A 22,113-nucleotide genomic window follows, 5' to 3' on the forward strand; every position below is an offset into this window, starting at 1 on the left:
TACTTTTCGATCGTGGCATGCACGACGCAGGCAGACCGGCCGCCGCCCGGACGGTCAAGGTGGTGTTGATCGGGGACGGGAATGCGGGCAAGACGTCGCTGCGGTCGCGCCTCCTCTTTCGCGCCTTTCAGCCAAGCTACCGTGCGACGATTGGGGCCGACTTTGTCAGCAAGACGTTCTATGTGCCCCGTTCTGCGGTGCACCCCGGCCAGCAGAGGAGGCAGAGAAGACGACGGAGACGGAGACGAAGAGGGCGGCGGCGGGAGGGAGGAGAGGCAGGAGCAGGCGATGAGGGAGAAGAAGACGACGAGGAAGAGGAAGAGGACGAAGAGGATGACGAGGAAGGGATCAAGGTCCAGCTCAGCATCTGGGACACGGCGGGGCAGGAGCGCTTCCGCTCGCTCGGCGCTGCTTTTTACAGAGGCGCCGATGCCGTCGTGCTGGCCTTTGACGTCTCGGACCGGGCCAGTCTGGAGCGCACGCTGACGTGGTACGACGAGTTCCGCCGGCTCGGCGCCATCGGCTGGGACGAGCACGAGGGCGGAGACGTAGACGCAGACGCAGATGGTGGTGCGAGCGCAAAGAGGGCGCGGGAGGAGCGCCGGAGGTTCTGCTGGGTCGCCGTGGGCTGCAAGGCCGATGCGCTCTCAACAGTGGCCGCCCATGAGGCTCAAGGGGACGCAGCCGGAGGGATCGCGTGGGACGAGGCCAGGCAGTGGTTTGACGGTCTTCTGGCAAGGGAGCTGCCCGAGGAAGGAGAAGGCGAGCAGCCTTCAGGAGGCCACCCGGACGAGCCGCCGGAGTGGCTGTCCAAGTATACCCAGCCAGGCAGCTCGGCTGCTCCACGCCCGAGCCCACGGGCGACGTCGCTTGATATTCCCGCCAAGCCAGAAGACGTCCTCAGCCGGCCGCACCAGCGCCACCCATCCACCTCGGACTCTCCCTCGGGCAGCGGGGGAGCACCCACGGTGTGGCCAACAAGGCCGCCGGGCGCAGGCACACCGCCGGGCCAGGCAACGACGCCGGGCACGGCATCTCGCCACCTCAAGGTCTCCGATGCCTCCAAGTCGAACGTCCCTTCGTCGTCCCAACAAGGCAGCCCACGTAAACCCACCTCGGCCGCGCATGGACTCCCGCTCGGCAGCATCAGCAGCAATCGCAACCGATACGACAGCTCGGCGACGACCAATAGCCTCAAGACGGGCGCCGGCGGGAGCGTCTACTACTCTGTGCGCGGCAGCACCTTTTTCTCGCAGAGCCCCACGGGGGCAAGCAGCCAGGGCGCAGGGCCGAGCAAGGCGTCATCAGCGAGGACACCGACGACAGGCCCGGCTGACGAAGAAGAAGACGGAGAGGCAAGACTATCACAGGAGCAAGGGCAAGGTCAAGGTGAAGAGCAAGGTCACGGCGAGGATGGTGACGGTGATGACGATGCAGCATCTTCGACTGCCGCGACGATGAGGCGAGCAGCCTCGCCTGGTGGAGAAGAGTCTGGCTCATCGGGCCCTCCCTCGCCAGGCCAGGGCACGATCTCTACGATTCCCTCGGGCGACCCCATCCCCTTTCCCACCTCGCAAGACTCGGACAACGACTATGGCGAGGAGGGTGATGGTGATGAGGTCGAGGTGCCACGGCGGCGAGGTGGTGCGGCCAAGCGACGAGGCTCGACCAGGCGAGACAGCCGAGCGGCCGCCGATTCTGTTCAGGATGACGAACAGCGCGACGAGGCCGACCCCAGACGCTTTACCCTCTACTCTGCACGTCCCTCATCGATTGCCAGCACCGTCAAGGCGCACCAGGGGGCAGATTTGCATGCGGGTGCCAATGCGGGCAACCACGGCGCAGAAGAGGGTCGCGAGCAGGAGGACGAGGACGACGAGTCATCGGAAGATGGCTTCTACGATGACGATGATGATGACGACGACAATGAAAACAGCCGAGCGCCTGCTTCGCTCGAGGAGGGCTTCAGGCTCTTTTACACCTCCTCAAAGGACGGCCTGGGCGTCGATGACGTCTTCAAGCACGTTGCTGTACGGTGCGCCCGACGCTGGGCCTACGAGGCCGCCGAGGAGGAGCGGCGACGGAGGCGAGCGGCTGGGCAAGGTGGTGGTGCTGCCGCGGGGCGCAAGAAGCGCAGGAGCTTCTTTGGCGCATGGGGAGCGGGTGCCCACGTCCCAGAGACAGACGAGGAACGGGACCACGAGAGAATCAGGAGGGCCATCAGGGTCAGCAGCGGCAAAGAGACAGGCACTTGCTGTTCGTAGTGTTCCAGCACATCAATGCCATTTCCTGATATAAAGACATTTCTCCCTTTATTTTTTTCACTTTTAAAGGATGCCTCTACTCGTTGGTGAAGGTGGGCTATGTATGCGTTCTTTGGTCAGCCAGAGTGCTTGGGGACAACTGCAACGGCGTCTGGAAAAAACTCACCTTTCTCTTCTCGGCAAAGGCGGACATGCCCTCCTTTTGGTCCTTTGTCGCAAAGAGGGCCTGGAAGAGGCGCCGCTCGAAGCGGTTGCCCTCCTGCAGGTTGAGCTCAAAGCTGGCATTGACGGCCTCTTTTGCGGCCTGGGTGGCGACGGCGCCCTTTTGCGCAATCTTGTCGGCCACCTTGACGGCCTCGTCGACGACGCTCGTGCCCTCGTCGACGACGCGCGAGACGAGGCCGTGCGACGCCGCCTCGGTCGCAGAGAGCGGCCGGCCAGTGAGGATGAGCTCCATCGAGAGCGACTTGCCGAGCGCCTTTGTCAGGCGCTGCGTGCCGCCCGCACCGGGGATCACGCCCAGGTTGATCTCGGGCTGGCCAAAGGTGGCCGTGGGCGAGGCGAGGATGATGTCGCACCTGTATTCCGCATCTGTGTTAGTACGAGTAAGCCCAGCCCCCTGCTTGTTAAACTCACATCATTGCCAGCTCACATCCACCGCCGAGCTGCAGAGGGCCACGTCAGCTTCCCACTCTCGACCTGACCAAACAGACGGAGAATGGTTTGTGTGACTCACCGCATGGCCGCTGACGGCCGCAATGATCGGCTTGCGGATCGTGGTGAGCTTCGTCCAGTGGCCGAGGAAGTTGGACTTGTACGCGGCGGCAAACTCCTTGTCCTTCATCTCCTTGATGTCGGCCCCAGCCGCAAAGGCCTTTTCGCTGCCGGTAATGACAATCGCGCCCACGGCTGCGTCGTCGTCGGCGGCCGCCGTGGCCGCGTTGATCTCGTGGAAGAGCTCCGAGTTGAGCGCATTGAGCGCCTTGGGCCGGTTGAGGGTGATGAGCGTCACCGACGGCTTGGGCTGCGAGACGATGATGTTGTTGTAGCTCGGCGACGAGAAGCGGGGCGCCGACGACGACAGCTGGCGCAGCGTCGTGGCCGTTGCGCTGCGGCTGCTGGCACGGGCCATGCCGCCGGCAGAGCGGCTCAGGGGCGTGCGGAGGGCGGAGAACATGTCGACGAGAGGGTGGCCGGGGGTTGCTGGAACTACGAGGTTTGCGAGGTGATGGGAAGAAAGCGATGAGCGCACCGACGACGTCCCGGGGTGGAGAGGCGATTTCAATAATCAGTAGCGCGCATGCACGGCCTCTCCGGCTACATTTCCGCGTCATCCCGGGTCGACCAGCCATGTGGCGGCTGCCAACACCCAAGGCGCATTTCTGAAAAATGCTTGCTGTTCCAACTGATTTTTTTTTTCTCTCTTTTGCAAAGAAAATCAGGAACATCGTCCAGTATTGATTGAGGCTGGTCCTAGCAGAGTCAAAGCTACCAAGAGTAGCAGCAGCAGCAGCGACAGCAACTGCAAAATCGCTTGACCTTGAGTGAGGCTGGTGGGCGGAGCTGAGGACAATGAAAAGCACAACAGAGCGGTGTGCTTTCTGGCCCCGCCCATGTCACAGCGGACGTGCAGAATGAACGGTCATGGGCGCACACGAGACAGACCGCGGCTTGGCGGCCTCGCACGGTTGCTGTACTGTCATGCCTTGTCGTCCGTGCGGTGGAGCAAGGAGGCGTCAAAGTAATTGGCACATGTCTGCTAGGTATTTTGTTGATGCTAAACCAGCCAAAGAAGACGCACGGACAAGCTGGGGTAAGGTCAAGCATTCTGGTCGTGAGCACCCCTCTACTCAGTCCGATTACGGTCGGGGCTCAGCAAGTCTGATAAGAGAGCTGAGCACGTCGACTGGCGACAAAGGAAAGAAGAAAAAAAGGCGTCGGAAGGCGCGAGGGCGACAGCAGCTCTCTGCTCTCTTCAGCCACCACATCTGCAGTTGCCGACGCCATTCCTTCAGTCCCGGTGCCCTCGCTCGAGATTGCACACAGCATCATAATGGCTGAGCACTGCTCAGACGACGGCGGTGGCAGTGTGGACGAGCCGCGGCGGCCTCGGCCGCACATCGATGATTTTCCATCGAACTTGTTCCATTGCGAGTCGATCTTGAGCATGGTATGCCAAGCATCGTGCTGATTTTTGCGTATCACCAACACAGACCTCATTGCCAGGACCGTACAGCTAGATCCCTCAACGGCCTGCAACCTTGTCAGAGTCAATTCTCGTTTCAACAGTGCGGCATGCAAGGCGCTGTACGAGGAGCTCTGCGTTCAGGACGACGCCAATGCCATAGCCCACCCGATCTCTGGTACTCGCTATGACACGGTAATTCGGCATCCTGAGAGGTATGCCGCCTACGTACGATCTCTAATAGTCGTTGCTGCGCCAATCGGCCGCTTCTTTCATCGCCATGAAGGCCAGCTGGCTCCGGCGTGGCCACTTGACCCTCAAGTCTTCGCGCCCCTCGTCGAACGCCTCCCCAATCTGGAAGCTGTTCTTTGGTGAGTGTCTACTAGCAATTCTTTGCGCTCACCGATTTCTCACCTCTTGGCTTACATTCTCGCACATATGCAGGGCCTCGGATCGACAGCCTTTCAGGGGCTTTTGTCAGGTCCTTTCTCAGGTCGCCCCTGGCCTCAACGCCCTCATCGTCCGTCCCATCGGTTTGATCGAGAACCATACGACAATTCTACAACATCAGCTCGCAGGACCAGCAGAGCACCATTGCGAAGGACACCTTCGTTGGGAGGCGCCGAGGCTGTCGAGTCTGCACTGCCTCAGGGTCCTTTCCCTCTCCAAGCTCTCCAGTGATGGCGTTAACCAGCTCCACATGGTGCTTCAGTTCGCTCCTATGCTCGAGAAGATGACCATCGAGAGTCTCTTCATCGACGATGCCCTGCTCGCTCACGTCGGCAAGCTGCGCTACCTGACTAATTTGACTCTCAGGTCGTCTGGTACAAAGGTGATTCGATTCTCTGTGCTGCTTCTGTCGGTTTGCTTGAATTGACTCTTTAGTTCATAGATTAGCGACAAGGGCATCCTGTCCCTCCTGGAAGGTTGCGCTTCGCTCCGCAGCTTGATGCTGACCGAGGTCGAAGGCAGGTTAACAAAAGGCCTTTGGAGCAAAGTTCCTACCTTGCCGTCCAGCTTTCATACTCTCAAGGTGGCCTTCAGTGAAAACGGTTCGCACCACTCGTGGGTGTCGCGGACCCCCTTGGCATGTCATGATCTTGCTTGCTGAGGCTTACTCCGGACAGTTGGACAACGGACCACCTTTCGAGCCTCTTTGACATACTTTGTGTGTCAAATGGGAGCTTGACAACACTGTCAGCTATGAGACTCATTACAAAACCCGACCTCATACCAGTGAGCTTGCCAAACCTGCAGCATTCCGACGATCAAAGCCAGATGGTGCGAATGTCCTACCGCAAGCCTTGCGACGAAGTTGTAGCACCAAGATCACTACCAAAAGCCGCACAAGACATGTTGCAGCAGCATGGCTCCCGCCTTAGAGTGCTTGAGGCGCGTAAAAGGCAGAAAGGTGAACAAGCTGTCTGCTGACTGCCTTCTTTCTTAGATGGACATGTTCTTCTTGACTCCGGACGAGCTTCAGCTGATCCTGTCGTCTTGCAAAAGGCTACAGCATCTGCGCATCTGCCTCGATGCGCCCATTTCTAAGCTGGTGCGAGTCTGTTACTTTTTGCCAGAGCCCTGATCTGACATTGATTCCAGCTCGCCATGTCATCGGCTTTTGTGAGACTACCCCACCTCGAGACACTTGCCTTCAGCATCACGGAGCAGCACTGCCCGAGCTCACTGCCTTTGCTGAGGATCGGTGGACCAGTCCTAGCACAACCCTTGTCACGCATTCACGAAAGGCCGATCTCTCGGCCAGATGCAACAGTGCCAGAGCTCTCGCCCTCTTCGACAGAGGCATCAGGCGAGACCGAATTGGCAACGCCGGTCGCGTCCACCAAGACCGAGGAAGCTTTGACGCACCGGCGAAGGCGTTCTTCGATATCAACCGTTAAGAGCGACGCCCCATGCCTGGGACTGGGGCTCAGCATACCCACCAGCCTCTTTAACACAGAAACTGTCGTTCAGGTCGATGTACAGACAGCGAATGGCAGTTTGACGTCCCACGAAGCCACAATTCCCCCGACCCGTGAAATCAGGAAGTGAGCAGATTTTCTTTCTTGTTGATGTCGAACGAGCTGAGAATTTCTACCTGCAGATTCACTCGCCGTTGCAATAGTCTCCGTACTCTCTGCTGGGTCGGCAGAAACGGCAAGGGGGAATGGCAGATTACAGGAAATGGCGCCACGGCCAAGATCAACTTTGTCCCCTTCCACCAGGTCGATGACTACGCATCTGAGCTGTTGACGCTCGACAGCGGTGCCGACGTAGAGGAAGCTCTCATTGCAAGGCGCACCTCGAGTTTTGGGTCGCTCAAGGACCCGTCGACCGCGGAAGCTCTTACTGTCTTTCCGTCGGACCCTTTCGAAGAGGTCACCGTTGGATCTCCCACGCTTGTCCAGCAGCTACAGCAAAGGAAGAGGTCAAATACTGTAGACGGTGGCGCAGCGCTAAGGGCTTCCATCACCCGACCGCGAAGCAGCACACTTGGTACGCAGGCGGCGGTCCCCCAGCTCCACAAATCAGCTTCATCTCGAAGAGCACCCATCTTGACGCAACTCAAAAAGACGCCCGTCCCGGAGAACGCATGGGGTACGAGACTGAGTAGTGGCCCGGCTCTGGCCGCAAGCAGCAGCAATGAAGGAACGAAGCCTGCGAAATCGCCTTCTTCCCCTATCGCCACAGCGAAGAAGGCCAGTCTTGTGATCAACACAGGATCCAACAGCAAGCCTGGGGGACGAGCAATGACGAGACTGAGAGGCCCAGACGATGGCTACAGTGGGCCCACGGTGATCATCGGACACGGTAAACCTTCGACAGGAAAGTCGAGCAAGAAGAAGCATAAACAGGGGTCTTCGTCTCCGAATTCGACCAAGGGCGACATGACCTCATCGCCTTTGACGCCTAAGCACGGAAAGGATGTACTACCCAGCCCTTCGAGTTCGACCAGGAATCACAAAGGGGTGTGTATCCGTGCCGCGACACGCGAAAATCTCTCTGCGTTGGCTGACAGATTTGCAGCTGCAGCAGCAGCAACAGCAAAAGATGCTCAAGAAAGATGGCGCCAAGGGCTCCGGCCAGGGCGTGAACACCAACGGCGCAAGGCGCTGAGGAGGAATAATGGGGTTTCAGAGACGAAGAAAGCAACATCACCTCTCATGACAGCGCGACAACGAGTCAACGAAGAAAGGACGACTTGCGCGCAAAATCCGTCGTCATCTCCACGACTACTAGTGACTGAACAACACTTGTGAAATCAAAGTCATCAGAAAATTCTTCCCAGGGTGATGCGTTTGATTGCAAAAGCTTTGCTGCGTTTATGTGACTGCTACCGAATCTCGATGCCGAGTTCTTCAATGAGGCGCTTCGTCACCTTTTCGTGCATTGCGTTGACCTCGTCATTTTCCAGATTGCTGATCGCAATCATTAGCCCTTGTGGTTCGTCACAGATGCAATGAAGTGCTACTCACCGGTCCATGCTCCGATAATTTATTCGGTAGCACTTGCTCTTGCGATTTGTCTTTGGATGGACAAACTCGTCGATGAGGCCCACATCCTCGACGAGGTCCGATGCCACATCGCGAACAATTTCCATGAGGTCATTCTCGTGGAAGGTGGCCTTGTCACCCTCTGGAGCAGGCGCGGAAGGCAGCCAGAAGGAGACGTCCTTGTAGCACGGAGGAAATTTGCTGTAAGGCCTGAAGGTGACGAGCTTTGGCTTCGCATGTACAGAACCGCCTGCAGCGCTGACGCCTGCCTCGAGGGCGACACTTGCCTCAGCCTTGCTCGTCTGCGGTTCCTCCGCTGCAGAGGAGAATTGCGAGAGGAAGCGGGGGTCCTTTGACCAGAAGAGACGTATATCGGGAATGGAGTAGAGGACCATTGCGATGCGTTCGAGACCCAATCCAAAGGCCCAGCCGAGCCTGTCGGGGCGCTTGGCCTCAATGAGTGTCCTGTCCTTGATGACGCCGCAGCCCAGGATCTCGAGCCACTTTCCACGGAACAGGACCTCTACCTCGAACGAAGGTGAGGTGAAGGGGAATGTAGCTGAGATCCACCTGACTCTGAGAGGAGAAGATGCGGCTTCGGCAGCGTGTCGCGCCCCAAAGAGCTCGAGCACAAGGCCGTTGAGGGTCGCCTTGAGATGGCGCATAGAGAGCTTGGCTGCGTTAAGCTTGGCTGGGTCCGACTCGTGCTCGGCCTGCCAGCCACCGGCTTCCTGCACATCGACGTCGTCTTCAATTTCGATGGCGGCACGTTCGAGGTGGGCCTCCATCTCTTCGCACTCGCGCTCGACCTGGCCCCCAGGTTCGTACGCGTCCAGGCCAAGGACGCAGGCGCCTTCCATCTGGTGAAAGATGGGATAATGAGTTGCATCGATTTCATCTCGCCGGTACACGTCGGCCGTCAGGAGCCAGCGGTCATGTCCCTCGGAAAAGACGTCGACCTCGTGGGCCGACGTGTGGGTGCGCAGGCAGGTGGTTCGGTTCAGGTAGTAGGTGTCCGTAGGTGATCGTCCGGGATGGTCCTCGGGAAAGCCAAGCTTGCCGAAATTGAGCTCGGTGCTGACTATCGGAGAGGGTGCACGAATCGCAGTGGAGCGCGAAAGATGTGATTCAATCTGGTTGCGAAGGAGCGTGAGCGGGTGTGAGGGCGTGTACGGGAGCACCGGCCGTGGGGCCAGCCGAGAGAGTATCGACGAGGGCAGATTCGAGTAGTCGTCGGAAGGATACTCTTGACCGAGCACTTGCAGCGGTCGTCTTTGCGCCTGTTCCAAGCTTCGGCGGGGTGCGGTCACCGATGAAAGGCTTCGAGAGAGTGCCCCCCTGGTGGGTGGCACCGGTGGAGCAAAGGCTTGGGACAGTGACGGTCTCACGATCGCGCCCACAATCATAGCTGCCCTCGCAGTACTCCTTCTGGAGCACTGCAAACAGGCCGAACGACTGCAGCTCGCCAGCGACGAAAACATATTTCTCGTTTGTCCTCCTTCAGGACCTCCGAAAATCCCGAGACTTCGTCGCCCACCCTATCGCCTTGGTGTCACTTCTTCTCGGGGCAATGTAGAGAAGGTCTGAGCGAGGAAAAATATCGATGAGCGTGTGCACGTGTCTTACAGACCCTCTCTATTTTTAGCGCGGCTGACCGTGTCGCTCGTTGCACCGCTCCCACCGTCTTGTTCGCTCACCGCTCGCTTCTCCACTACAAGTACGACAACGACGCTGCTCAGTCTTCAGCAATAGAGTCCAGTTGCTTTTTTCTTATTTCTCACGATGGCAGACAACGAGGATGTTGGTGGTGCCGTGCCAAAGGATCAGAGGCAGGGGTGGGGCCAGGTGAGTGGCGTCAAGGGCATGTTGACGAAGTCAGATCTGGGAGCCTGGCCAGACAGGCTCCTGGCTGTTCAGCAACATCGCGTTTAAAGATGACACTTGGCTGACTGACTCGCTCCTCATCCGATGACAGTTTCTTAAGACGATCGCTTCGTTCTCGGGAGACCTGAGCAGCTTGACGGCACCTAGCTTCATTCTATCGCCCGTCAGGTAAGGCACGACGCGCTGACTTTTTAATGACGTGCGGCTCACTCTGCTTGGTCTGAACAGTCTCACTGAGTACCCCTCGTATTGGGGCGAGCACCCAGAGCTGTTTGCGGCCTGTGCAGAAGGCAAGGATGACGTCGAGCAGATGGTCAACGTCGCGCGTTGGTTCATCGGCACGCTCAAGGGCCAGTACATGAGCAGGAACACGTCGATGGGAAGCGAAAAGAAGGTGCGTCAGAATGCACCCATCCCCTGGCTTTTTATGGTGGAAGCATGTGCTGAGCATACGTACATGGATCTCAGCCACTTAACCCGATTCTCGGCGAGATCTTCCTGGGCAACTGGCCCGACAAGGACGGACGAGGCGAAACGAGCTTGATTGCTGAGCAAGGTAAGTCTCATCCCTTGGCTCGCTAGTCTCGCTTGACCCGACGCTGACTCAAATTAATCTGTAGTTTCACACCACCCTCCTGTCACCGCCTACAACCTGCTCAATGAGAAGGCTGGTGTCAACCTCGAAGGTCACTCTGGCCAGAAGTCGTCCTTCTCTGGCCGATCCATCACCGTGCGCCAAGTGGGCCATGCCGTGCTGCGAGTGCCATCGACGGACAAGAAGGGCGAGACGCTTTACCTCATTACGCTTCCTACCCTGGTCATCGAAGGTCTTATTTGGGGCTCGCCTTACATTGAGCTCAGTGGCACGAGCCACATCAGCTCCTCTTCTGGCTACCTCGCTACGATCAACTACAGCGGCAAGGGCTACTTCTCAGGAAAGGCTCACACTTACAAGGCCACAGTCTCGCCCTCATCGAAGCCGACCCACCCATTGTACACTGTCGAGGGCGAGTGGAGCGGTGTCTCTAAGTTTAAGGGCTCGTCGCCCGATGGAAACAAGGACTCCACCTTTTGGGACGCCGGAGCCGACAGAGAAGAGGTTTCGGTCAAGTCAGTAGAGGAGCAAGGCCCAATGGAGAGCCGCAAGGTATGGCAGAAGACGGCTGAAGGCATCCGAAGCCAGAATTACGAGGCAGCAAGCAAGGACAAGTCTCGCATCGAAAACGAGCAGAGGCAGATGCGCAAAGACGAAGCAGCAAAGGGCACCCCTCACCAGCTCGAATACTTTGTTCATGTCGACGATGACAAGGAGTACGCCGATCTGATGGCGAGCTTTGGCGGAAAGCCGCCTCAAGAAGAGGCCTACCGAAGGAAGGCCCGGGTTCACTAGATGAACAGTATTACAATCGCGCCCCATACCTCTCTGTCGGAACTTCACCTCGCTTTTCTTGTTCGCGTCAAGGAATTTCGCCTGCCTGTCGCCTTGTCTTCTCCTGCAATGCCCATGTCAAACCCAAAAGAGAAATTAAACAGCATCACTATATTGCCTCTCACGAATTCATCACCGCCAAATCACCCCAGCTACTACCAAAGCGAAAGGAGAGAAAAGAGAAAAGAGAAAAAGAAAAAAAGAAAAAAGAGAAGATGGACGGGGACTTTACACATACATTTGTGGTTGAACACTAGACATGATCTTGTTACTCAGCCGGCCAAGTGGTTGAACACTTTCTGGTGGTCGACGAGCTACTTCTGCTACCTTGCCTAGCGAAGAGACAGGGGCCTTTCTTGAGGTCTTTCTTGCCGCCGCTTGAGCTCGGTCTCTTCCGAGGTATGAGCACGGTCTGAATGCTCGTGTGAATGCAGACTGTCGAGATTACGCCTTGAGTGCTCATCCTCATAGTCGTCTGAGTGAAGCCGAGGGGGCTCTACATGCTCCTTCTTGCTTGGACCAGAGATTGGAGTCTTCTCGTGCCTTTCGCCGTGGCGCTGGAGTTCCGTCATGCTGGACGAAGGAGTGCGATCGCGGGGTTCCGTCATACTGGACGAAGGAGTGCGATCACGATAAGCTGAATAGTTGAAGGTAGCACCGACCGAAGACGGAGGGGGATGCCTGGTATCGCTTCTTTCTTCACGGCTGGGAGGAGGAGCATAACTACGGGAAGTGGTCGACCAAACGTCATGGGGGATCCCGTTGTGTCTCGGGTCAGGACCCTGAACTATCTTTCGGAGACTATTGTCAAATCCCCCTTGTCTAGGGTTGCTTTCGCCAAAAGAATTGGGAGAAGACGACACTTTGGATCGCTGATCGCGCAGTCCCCGCGCAGGGCTCTCAGGGTAGGCAGAAGAATGATGCAGCTCGCCCAAATCACGATTCTTTCCAATTCGCTTATCGCGTCGTTGGCCCTGGCTGTGCTCTCTCACCTGTCTCGTCGATTCAGGCGTGTCCCCTTCTTCGATAACTTTCCGGCAAGTCTCGAAGACTTTTTTGGCTGTTTCTGGGCGAGCCTCTACGAGATCATTGACGTGCTTGTAGACTTGGTCATTTGCTTGGGCATTCAAGTCCTGAGCAATGGATGCGAGCGTCTTGCTATCCACTTGAGCGTATTTAGCTGCGAGCTCAGGGCCTCCATATTTTTTAATGAGACGTTCGATCTCATCAAGATCTTCGTTGGGTACAAGTTGTTGCACTGTCGTGTTTCCCAAACATTTTTTGACGATGTTGGTTTCATAGTCAGCTGGCCAGCAGGCCGCGTTAGGTAGCGACGCTCTGTCCGGAGATTGCTTGGGGAAAAGCGGGTAGTACTCCTTGCAAGGCCATATACTCCTGTAGGCCATCAGAATGAAGAGGAAGAACACCCCTAAGTTGGACCAACGATCTCGGCGTACGAGGATCTCGGTGTCAGTGCGATCGAATATCTCCACATCTTTAGCTGCCGTTCGGGTAACCGGTGTTGTGTTGACGATCAACTCAATGCGAGCGTCTGGCGAAAACGAAGGGGAATGTGTAATGTCGCTTTCGCCGTGTTGAAGCCTCTTTTCGTGGCTCGAACTGGATGATGTAGCGACATCCAACTCCTTCTCACAAAGCTCGCTAATTTCCTTGCCCTTCTGCTTGACATCCTCAGGAATGGATAATGGGTCGCTGTTGTACATCTTCGAGAAGAGTTCGTCGAAAATAGCCTCCAACAACTTTGGGTTATCCTCTAAGTCTGAATCCGTTGGGATAGAAAGACCCGCTCTTTCACAGACGCTGGCGATCTTGTCGATATCGTTGTTCATGCGAATTTTGTGCTCTCTCGCCAGCTTCAGGCATTGACGACCAAATTGAACATTCCCGTACCCATATTTCGAACGATACGGTGGGCGTGGTACGACACGATGAGGTAAGGGAACGAGGCTGAAGTCAAGTATTCTCGCCTGCTCATACATCGCCAGCAGAAATGACACGACGAGAACAGCCCATGTGTTTCTGTCGAACATTCGGCGTGCAAGGACTTCGGTGTGGGAGTGATCGGACTTCTCGAAGTCTGAAGCTGACGTTTGGACCTCCGGTGTTACACTGACAAACAAATCGGAGGCGCCTACCGAAGACGAAAGGGGTTGCCTCGTGTCGCTCTCATCTCGTGTAGATCTTTTCTCGTATTTCTCGTGGCCAGAAGGAGCGTCGTGATCCGAATCCTCGTCGCCATGCCCGTACTTACTTGAGCCAAGGTGGGCTACTGAACCCGGAGAGGGATCTTCTGTGAGAGAATGACGCAGCTCCCCATCGTCTACTTCAGCATCTTTCCCTCTTGGATTCGAATGCTGCCCATGCGGACGGCGCCGCCGTCGTCTTCCCATGCCCTTTTTTTCATTCGCTTTCGAGGTGCTCCCCTTATCGAACTTGCTTTGACAGTGCTCGACAGCTTCCTTGCTTTTCTTCGTAAGAGGACCGGAAAAATCACTCGCCTTCCACTCATCCAGCCGGACATCCTTGACCGTCTTGGCAAAGGTCTTCTCATCCATCGCCATGAGTTGATCGGCGGGCTTTTTGACTTTCTTGCTAACGACCTCAAGGAATCCCTTTGCATCTTCTTCGCCCAGCACATGATCCCTCAAGGAAAGCGCAGCGCATTGGCGTGACCATTCGTCGTTCCAGCCCTGCGGGATCCTCTCGAACGGCTGCAGTCCTCCGTTCGGAGATGGTTTGGTGAGTCCGAAGCGGGTCTGATAGATAATGGAGAGTAACTTGAGGCAGATTGACACGATAACTGTTGCATACTTCAAGATTGTGCGGTGGCGTTCATTGAATCGTCGCACAAGAGCGCCACTGTCAAAGTGTTCGAAGCGATCGAGGTCTGAAGCTGACGTTCGGGTGACGGGAGCTGCGTCGGCCGACAAATCAAAGGAGGCGCCTGCCGAAAGCGAGGTTTGCCTTGTGTCGCGCTCATCGTGTGCAGATCTTTTCTCGTATTGCTCGTGGCCAGAAGGAGCGTCGTGATCCGAATCCTCGTCGCCATGCCCGTACTTACTTGAGTCAAGGTGGGCTGTTGAACCCGGAGAGGGATCTTTTGCGAGCGAATGATGCGGCTCATCGTCTACTTCAGAGTCCTCCCCTCTCGAATTCGACAGCCGGCCATGAGAAGTGCGCCGCCGTCTTCTCTTTTCTCCTTTCACTTTCGAGGTGCTCCCCTCGTCGAATGTGCTCCGACAGTGCTCGACGGCTCCCTTGGCTTTACCAACAAGAGGTTCGGAGATATCGCCCTTCTCCCACTTATCCAGAAGAACATCTTTGACAGTCTTTGCAAGCTTTTTCTCGTCCATCGCCATAAGCTGATCGGCGGGCATTTTGACTTTCTTGCTGACGACCTCAAGGATCTCCTGTGCATCTTCGTGGCGCAGCGTGCGATCCCTTAAGGATAGTGCCGCGCATTGGCCATACCAATCGTCGTTCCATCCCTGTGGAATCCTCTCGTACGGCTGCTGGTTCCTCTCGAACGGCTGCAGTCCTCCGTTCGGACATGGGCAGTTGGTCATGTAGCGGTTACACACAAAAAAGAGAGAATGATAGCAGAATGACAAGACCAATGTTGCAACAATCACGATTATGCGTTCGAAATCATTGAGTCGCCGCCGCACAAGAGCGCCACTGTCAGAGTGATCGAAGTGCTTGAGATCTGAAGCTGACGTTCGAGTGACGGGGGCTGCGTTGGCCAACAAATCGAAGGAGGCGCCTGCCGAAGGCGAGGTTTGCCTCGTGTCGCGATCATCGTGTGCAGACCTTTTCTCGTGGTGGCTGAAAGAAGGGCCATCCTGGTCCGAATCCTCGTCGCCCTGCCTGTACCGACTTGAGTCAAGGTGGGCTGTTGAACCCGGAGAGGAATCTTTTGCGAGAGAATGTTGCGGCCCATCATCGTCTACTTCAGCATCCCCCCCTCTCGAATTCGAAAGCCGGCCATGCGGAGTGCGCCGCCGTCGTCTCCTCTTTTCTCCTGTCACTTTCGAAGGGCTCCCCTTATCGAATTTGCTTTGACAGTGCTCGACAGCTTCCTTGCTCTTCTTCGTAAGAAGATTGGGGAAATCAGTCGCCTTCCACTCATCCAGCCGGACATTCTTGACCGTCTTGGCAAAGGTCTTCTCGTCCATCGCCATGAGTTGATCGGCGGGCTTTTTGACTTTCTTGCTGACGACCTCAAGGAATCCCTTTGCATCTTCTTCGCCCAGCACATGATCCCTTATGGAAAGCGCCGCGCATTGGCCAATCCAGCTGTCTTTCCAGCCCTGCGGGATCCTCTCGTACGGCTGCGGGATCCTCTCGAGCGGCTGCAGTCCTGCGTTCGGAAAAGGACATGTGCAGGTGGGGTCGAAAAGGTTACATACAAGAACGAATGAGTGGAAGCAGAATAACATGATAAATGATGCAGTAGTCGTGAGTAGGCGTTCTTCCTCATCGGATCGCCGAACAAGAGCGCCATTGTAAGGATGTCCGACGTGATCGAGGTCTGAAGCCGACCTTTGGGAGACGGAAGCTGCATTGGCCAACAAATCGAAGGAGGCGCCTGCCGAAGGCGAGGTTTGCCTCGTGGTGCTCTCATCGTGTAAAGACCTTTTCTCGTGGCTGGAAGAAGGAGCATCCTGATCCCAAACCCCGTCGCCCAGCTCATACTTGTTTGAGTAAAAATGGGATAATGAATCTCGGGACGGGTCTTTTGTGAAAGAATGAAGCGGTTGATCATCTTCTGGTTCAGCATCCTCCCCTCTCGAATTTGAACGCTGGTCACGCGGACCGCCCCGCCGTCCTCCGGGGCCCTCGATTTCTTTCACTTTCGAGGTGCTCCCCTCCTCGAATTTGCTCTGACAGCGCTTGAGAGCTGTCGTAACTTTTTCATCAAGAGGTTCGGGGAAATCACACTCCTTCCGATCCAGGCGGTCATCTCTGATTTTCTCTGCAAGCTCGTTCTCGTTCATCGCCAGAAATTGATCGGGAGGCACACCGAGTTTGTCGCTGAAGACTGCGGTGATCTGATCTACCTCTTCTTGGCCCAGAATTTGTTCCCTTAAGGAAAGCGCCGCACATTGACGAAACCGATCGTAGTTCCATTCCTGCGGGTTCCTATCGTATGGCTGCAGGTTCCCCTCGTACGGCTGCATTCCTTCGTACATACCTAGGGAGTTGGGTTGGTTGTTTGGCGGACCCTTGAGACTCAGAAGGAGTACTTTGAGGAAGATCACAAATGTGAGTACTACAGCTAAGGAGTGTTTTACTATTCTTGCTTTGTTCTTCCCTGCTCGTCGCACAAGGGTGCCGCTGTCAGAGTATTTGAAGTAGTCGAGGTCTGAGGCTGGATGGATGACGGGAGTTGCAATGACCGACAAATCCAAGGAGGCGCTTGCCGAAGGCGCGGAGGTCTGTCTCGTGTCGCTCTCATCGTGTGGAGACCTTTTCTCGTAGCCGGACGAAAGAGCACCCTGATCCGAGTCGTCGCCCTGCCCGTACCTATTTGAATGGGAGTGGGATGTTGCATGTCGGGACAGGTCTTCTGTGAAAGAATGACGCGGTCGATCATCTCCTAATTCAGCGTCCTCTCCTCTCGAATTCGAACGCTGGCCTTGCGGAAGGTGTTGCTGTCGCCCTTCCGCTCCCTTTCCCTTTTTCACATTCGAGGTGCTCCCCTTGTCGAATTTGCTCTGGCAGTGCTCGAGAGCTTCCTTGCTTTTCTCGGTAAGAGGTTCAGAGAAGTCACTCGCCTTCCAATTCAGGCGGTCATCTTCGATCATCTCTTCAAGCTCTTTCTCGTTCATCTTCAAAACTTGATCGCGGGACACAGCGATTTTGTTGCTGACGATTGCGGTGATCTGGTCAACCTCTTCTTCGCCCAGAATTTGTTCCTGTAAGGAAAGCGCCGCACATTGACGGAACCGATCGTCGTTCCATCTCTGCAGATTCCTTTCGTACGGTTGCAGGTGCAGTCCTCCGTTCGGACCTAGGGAGATGGGTACAATGTGTGGACCGCTGAGATACCAACAGATCTTTCTGAAGTAGAACCCCAACAGGAATGCTACAATTACGGAGGGTATCATTTTGTTTCGTGCTCGTCGCACAAGGGCACCGCTGTCAGAGCGTTTGAAGTAGTCAAGATCGGAGGCTGAAGTTTGGGTGATCGGTGTTGTCAGATCAAAGGAAGAGCCTGCCAAGCCTTTGGTAGGCGAAGAGGGTTGCCTACTGTCACTTTCATCGTGTTGACCCCTTTTTTCGAGGTTGGAAGGAGCAGCTTGGTGAGGGGATGTGGGCGACCAAGCGTCATTGGACTTGCCGTTCTGGGATTCGTTGGGTCCTGCATGTGTCGTTTGGAGACCTCTGTGATCCGAATCGTGGCCTTGCGTGTGATGCTCTGAGTAACGAGGCGCGTCTCCTGTGAGAGACTCGTGCATCTCATCGTCTTCGGGCTCATCGTCTTCGGGCTCATCGTCTTCCTCTCTCGAGCCTGAAATTTGGCCGTGCTGACCGAAGGGTCTTGCTTCGAGGCCTTTCTTTCCTTTATTCTTCTTCTTGGGCTTGCTCGAGATGTCTAAGTGTTTTCGACAGAAATTGACGGTAGCTTTTCCTTTGTCCTTAAGGCCAGGAGAGAAGGCGAACTTAGGGTGCTTGAAATCGTCTAAGTGGAGATTATTGACAATGCCTTCAAGTTCCTTCTTGTCGAGATCAGAGTGGTCAGTGTCAGGAATATGAAGCTTCTCGCTGACAACCGCGGCGATCTCTTTTATGTCTTCCTTGTCCAGAAGATTGTGGGCTAGCGCCAGGTCCACACACTGTTGAGTCTGATCGAAGCTCGGCTGCGGCGTGTAAGCTTGGTTTAACGGCAGTCCCATGTTCACCACCCCTTGGTCGTGAGGGGAGACATCGAGTTGATTCAACATTGTAAAAAACCTCAAATAAATCACGAGCATGGCGAATGTAAAGAAAAAGAGATTGGTGGCGGTGCCTCGACGCACGAAGGTGTTGATGTCGGTGCGTTCGAGTTCATCGTGGTCCGAAGCGGTCGTATGGGTGACGGGCGTTGTGCTGACGACGGCGAAGAGTACGAGAGCGGCTGCCAGCACCAGGCCGGCAGAGCGCAGACGACGAGAGAGAAGACGCATTATGAGAGGAAAGGAAGAGACCAGCTCTGTTCCTCTAAGGGCTCTTTTGCCCTCTTCAAAGGCGCTCTCAGGCGAACCAGTCGCCCAAGAGCGGAGGGAGTGGAGGGAGTGGAGGAATGGGAGGGAAATGGAGTGGAATGGGGTGAGGGAGGGGTGAAGGAGAAAAGGGTCTGGACCGGATTTGGGCTGGTCTTTATACCTTTCATGCCCTACTTTTTTCTGCCTGAACGACATGTTGTTTATGCGACTTGAGATTGCTTTGAAGTGGGGCAGAGGAGCGTTTCGGATGCTACTCGGGGCTGCCTCGCTCTGGCTGGAGTGACCGAGCGACTCCACAGAGGCGTGTTATGGCATCATCAGCACCGCTTGGCATTACTCGGACGGCCATATGTATATGTACGTTTCGGCTGAATCTTCAGCAGGTGCGCCTTGTTTGTGCCCGGATATGGCGGCGACTCTGACAAGGTGAATGAATTTTGCTGGAGCTCCTTTGGGCGACGATGGCGAGACTGGCATCAACTCCATCATCAATCTCTTGCAAGTCGAGCCTCATGGAGAGAGAGTGTGATCAGACAAGGAGGAAGCTCTGAAACGTCTGGCCAAAAGAGAAACGACCAACAAGAGGCAACGCAAGGTCCTCCATGCTGAATGTAAATATTGATCGTCTTCTTGAAGCAGCCGAGCAGGACGCCCAATACCTTGGGCCGAGCGACCGCCCCTTGCAACTCTAACTCATCAGACACTGCCCCTCGGTCTCTGCGCCCAGAAGCAGCTGCAAGCACTGCGAAAAGCACACGCCAGAGACGGACCGAGCACCACCGCCTCCAGCAGCCAGAAATTACTGCCTCCAGTTGACCAACCCTGCTCACCTTTGAGGCTGTCAAGTGTGGCCGGCAAGCACATGCAAGTAACAGACCTTATGCGAGGTTGCTCGACCACAGATTCCAACAACCCGTCTTTTACCCATCCGCTAAGCAGAAGAAATCAACTTGTTATCGCTTCTCGATGCAATTGATTGCTGATGTACTGAGTGAAGTAGGCCGTTCTCGCTATTGCCAATCTTTGTGCATTCATTCTCATAAACCAAGGCGTAGCGGGCGTAGCTACAACAAGCTCCTGGAGCGCCCCGAGATAACATGAGCCTCTGCAGGCTTATCTCCTCTAGGCTATTTGTGCCCGTGCGATCCGAGACCGGAAGGCCCCGGGAGGATGCTTGTTGATGCGAGGCAATATGAGACCCATCCGGCCAGGGTGATGATGTTGTTGTTGCGAGAGGCGACCTGTTGATGACCATTCTGCCAAAGACGCAAGCCAGTCTGTTCGTCAGTCGAGCCCGTCATTTCCTTTTCGTACGAGGCTAAGCCGACAGCTGGTTGCCCTTGTATCCTCTGCAGACCCAGTACATCTCTCTTGACTCGCTCCTGCTGGCTGCGACCTTTCTCGAGGCGACTGCCTCAAATCGAGGCTGGAGCTCCTCGCGTCTGAATTCGTTGGCGTCACTAGACTCAAAGTACTTTGCCACAAAGAAGCCGGCCCGGCCAGCGACGAGGTGGGCGCATGCAAAGTTGAGGGCAGACTGGACGAGGTCGAGCGACAGGACGGCATCACGGAGCGCGCTGCCAGTCGTGTTGGCCATCATGTCGCTCAGGACAACATCAACGTTGGTGCCGCCTTCTGTCGCAGCATCGCCGTGGCCGTCGTGACCTCGCCAGGCTCCAATGGCCTCGCCCAGCTCGCTGCGGACGCTGACATCGTTGAAGTTGCCCTTGAGAAAGGTCAAGGCCGTCTCCTCGCCTTGACTGCTCTGCGCCAAGACGCGTGCATCGAGGTCGAGCACATCGAGCGAGAAGACATGGCCCCCCAGCCCTGCCTTGCCCGAGACTGAAGCGGAAGAGGCCAGAGCAGAGAGGGCGACTTGTGTCCACCCGCCCGGTGCCGCGCCCAGATCCACCACAACGAGCCCTCCCGGCCTGGCGGTCCTGCTGGGGTTGCGCGTCAGGAACCCATCGCGCGCATCGAGCTGGAGGAGCTTGTGCGCCGCTCGCGAGACAAAGGGCTCCCCCTGCTGCTGCTCCTTCCCTTTCCCTCGCCCTCCTCCTCCTCCAGCCGCAAAGGGGTCTTTGCGCTGACGGGCTAGGTAGCGCGACGATGAGGGTGAGCGCGAAGACGAAGCATAGCCGCGCGCAAAAACGCGACTCATCGAGGTGCAGGAGGAAGAAAAGCGAGAAAGCGAGAAATAAGGTTTTTGGTTGGCTATCGAGATGTGTTCATCTGGAATGTGTAGTAGCATGTACAAGTGTTTGAGAAAAGAGAAGGGTCATAGTCGTACTGTACATTGAGATGGGAGAGGTCGAATCAGGATGTGTCCATCTTATCTTCGCCACGCTGCTGCCAGGTCCCGCCGTCAAAGTCTACATCGACATTGGCGAGCCACTCGTCGTCAATGCCACCGTCTTCGTCCTCGTCGCTCATGTAGCGTCCTTTGGAGGCTGCCGCCTCTTGTGTATGTGCGTAATAGAGAGCCGAAAGCGTCTCATCCTCATCGATCATGTCTGCTGGCGGCTCGTCGGGGTCGACGATCGGCTGCCTCTCCTCACGGCGCATTTCCTCCTCCAACCAGGCCACCTCCTCAGGGCCTAGCCAGCCCACTTCCACCCTCCCCGAGTGCTCCTGCGCCCTCAACATGCTTCTGTATTCCGCCGTCATGACGCGTCTGATCATCTGTTGTACCAGAGTGAGCTTCTCTTCGAGCGTTGATAAAGAGGATAGCGCGCATGCAGAGCAGGGTGGGCCGACTCACCTCTTCGTCTTCCTCTTCCCAGTCACCGCGAACGTCGAAACCATCCGCATCACTGCTCCCACTCAGGTCGTCACTCATCAGAAATCCATCGCTGTTGCTGCTGATGCCATTGTCTCGGCCCATGTCCCCCTCGCTGTCCTGCGAGTCAGCAGCACCTGGCGCAGCATCGAATCCACGACGTGAGCGAGCCACCGCCCTTGCTCGGTCGCGCGCCATGACAGCCTGGCACCGCTCTCTGAAGCGCTGGCGCATCAGCCGCGCCGATGCGTTCTGGTCCATGTCGTCGCGCGATGTTGCCCTGCTAGTTGCTGAGCCTGTACGAGCAAAAGGGTCGAGGCTCGGTGACGCTCGAGTCGCCCCTCCCTCTCCGGCCCTCGCCCTCCGTCGCTGAACAGTTGCCGGATGAACAGAAAGTGGGCCGGGCGTGAGCATGTGAGGATGCTGAGGCGCGAGAGGTGTGGATGCGCCCGGTGAGTTCGGCCCTGCTCCGGCAGCAGTGGTCGGGGTGCCTTGGAAGAACTCCTCGCGTCTCCGTCGAAGCACTCGAGCTGTCAAGGAGGAGATCGGATATGCCCTACTCTGAGACGGAGACGGGATGCCATCCTCTCGCGCCGAAGAAGAGAAGGACGAGAAGGGGGAAGACGATGAGGACGACGAAAGAGGCGACGTTGGCGGCGAGCCCACCGTGGGCGCAGCTGCCAATGTTGGCGTCAGAGACTTCTGTTGCTGCTGCTGCTGCTGCTGCGGCCCTGTGCGCGACGAGCTCATATCGATGTTGGAGGGTTGAGAAAACAGCGGAAATCTTGTTGTCGCATAGCCGCTGGCTGCCATGGGGCCTTGCAAGAATAGGGATGTCGACATGGGAAT

The 22,113-nt window shown here is 56.4% G+C and overlaps 8 protein-coding genes across 8 annotated transcripts; 3 read left to right on the forward strand and 5 right to left on the reverse strand.

Moving 5' to 3' along the window:
• Nucleotides 1–17: 17 nt before the first annotated feature.
• Nucleotides 18–509, forward strand: FA10DRAFT_225727 (hypothetical protein; the record flags this gene model as incomplete). The annotated part of the gene is made up of 2 exons (XM_025518657.1): nt 18–197; nt 354–509. Coding segments are annotated over 2 exons (336 nt in total), but the record flags the coding sequence as incomplete, so codon positions are not given.
• Nucleotides 510–2,115: 1,606 nt separating this feature from the next.
• On the reverse strand, nt 2,116–3,511 carry FA10DRAFT_263798 (putative enoyl-CoA hydratase precursor, mitochondrial). The gene is made up of 4 exons (XM_025520375.1): nt 3,001–3,511; nt 2,901–2,929; nt 2,431–2,842; nt 2,116–2,361 (listed from the first exon to the last, which is right to left on the reverse strand). The coding sequence occupies exons 1-4, from the start codon at nt 3,439–3,441 to the stop codon at nt 2,341–2,343; spliced, it is 903 nt and encodes a 300-aa protein (XP_025380295.1). The 5' UTR covers nt 3,442–3,511; the 3' UTR covers nt 2,116–2,340.
• Nucleotides 3,512–4,317: 806 nt separating this feature from the next.
• FA10DRAFT_290249 (hypothetical protein) lies at nt 4,318–7,928 on the forward strand (the record flags this gene model as incomplete). The annotated part of the gene is made up of 11 exons (XM_025524339.1): nt 4,318–4,434; nt 4,501–4,644; nt 4,694–4,820; nt 5,028–5,281; nt 5,342–5,514; nt 5,577–5,617; nt 5,651–5,730; nt 5,897–6,001; nt 6,052–6,497; nt 6,602–7,418; nt 7,477–7,928. The coding sequence occupies 11 exons, from the start codon at nt 4,318–4,320 to the stop codon at nt 7,564–7,566; spliced, it is 2,394 nt and encodes a 797-aa protein (XP_025380296.1). The 3' UTR covers nt 7,567–7,928.
• FA10DRAFT_226345 (phenylalanyl-tRNA synthetase) lies at nt 7,784–9,349 on the reverse strand (the record flags this gene model as incomplete). The annotated part of the gene is made up of 2 exons (XM_025518686.1): nt 7,784–7,868; nt 7,926–9,349. The coding sequence occupies 2 exons, from the start codon at nt 9,347–9,349 to the stop codon at nt 7,784–7,786; spliced, it is 1,509 nt and encodes a 502-aa protein (XP_025380297.1).
• A 288-nt stretch (nt 9,350–9,637) lies between these two features.
• On the forward strand, nt 9,638–11,505 carry FA10DRAFT_263800 (Oxysterol-binding protein). Its single transcript, XM_025520376.1, has 5 exons — nt 9,638–9,788; nt 9,919–9,995; nt 10,056–10,221; nt 10,296–10,383; nt 10,448–11,505. Exons 1-5 carry the CDS (start codon nt 9,726–9,728, stop codon nt 11,215–11,217), a joined length of 1,164 nt encoding a protein of 387 aa, XP_025380298.1. The 5' UTR covers nt 9,638–9,725; the 3' UTR covers nt 11,218–11,505.
• An 83-nt stretch (nt 11,506–11,588) lies between these two features.
• FA10DRAFT_290253 (hypothetical protein) lies at nt 11,589–18,446 on the reverse strand (the record flags this gene model as incomplete). The annotated part of the gene is made up of 5 exons (XM_025524340.1): nt 11,589–12,047; nt 12,249–16,451; nt 16,605–17,290; nt 17,531–18,140; nt 18,300–18,446. 5 exons carry the CDS (start codon nt 18,444–18,446, stop codon nt 11,589–11,591), a joined length of 6,105 nt encoding a protein of 2,034 aa, XP_025380299.1.
• Nucleotides 18,447–19,440: 994 nt separating this feature from the next.
• On the reverse strand, nt 19,441–20,661 carry FA10DRAFT_263802 (ribosomal RNA methyltransferase). The gene has a single exon (XM_025520377.1). The coding sequence runs from the start codon at nt 20,644–20,646 to the stop codon at nt 19,804–19,806; it is 843 nt and encodes a 280-aa protein (XP_025380300.1). The 5' UTR covers nt 20,647–20,661; the 3' UTR covers nt 19,441–19,803.
• Nucleotides 20,662–20,694: 33 nt separating this feature from the next.
• On the reverse strand, nt 20,695–22,113 carry FA10DRAFT_263803 (hypothetical protein). The gene is made up of 2 exons (XM_025520378.1): nt 21,247–22,113; nt 20,695–21,167 (listed from the first exon to the last, which is right to left on the reverse strand). Exons 1-2 carry the CDS (start codon nt 22,075–22,077, stop codon nt 20,802–20,804), a joined length of 1,197 nt encoding a protein of 398 aa, XP_025380301.1. The 5' UTR covers nt 22,078–22,113; the 3' UTR covers nt 20,695–20,801.

Source organism: Acaromyces ingoldii (genome assembly GCF_003144295.1).
Source record: "Acaromyces ingoldii strain MCA 4198 unplaced genomic scaffold FA10scaffold_1, whole genome shotgun sequence".
NCBI lineage: Eukaryota > Fungi > Basidiomycota > Exobasidiomycetes > Exobasidiales > Cryptobasidiaceae > Acaromyces > Acaromyces ingoldii.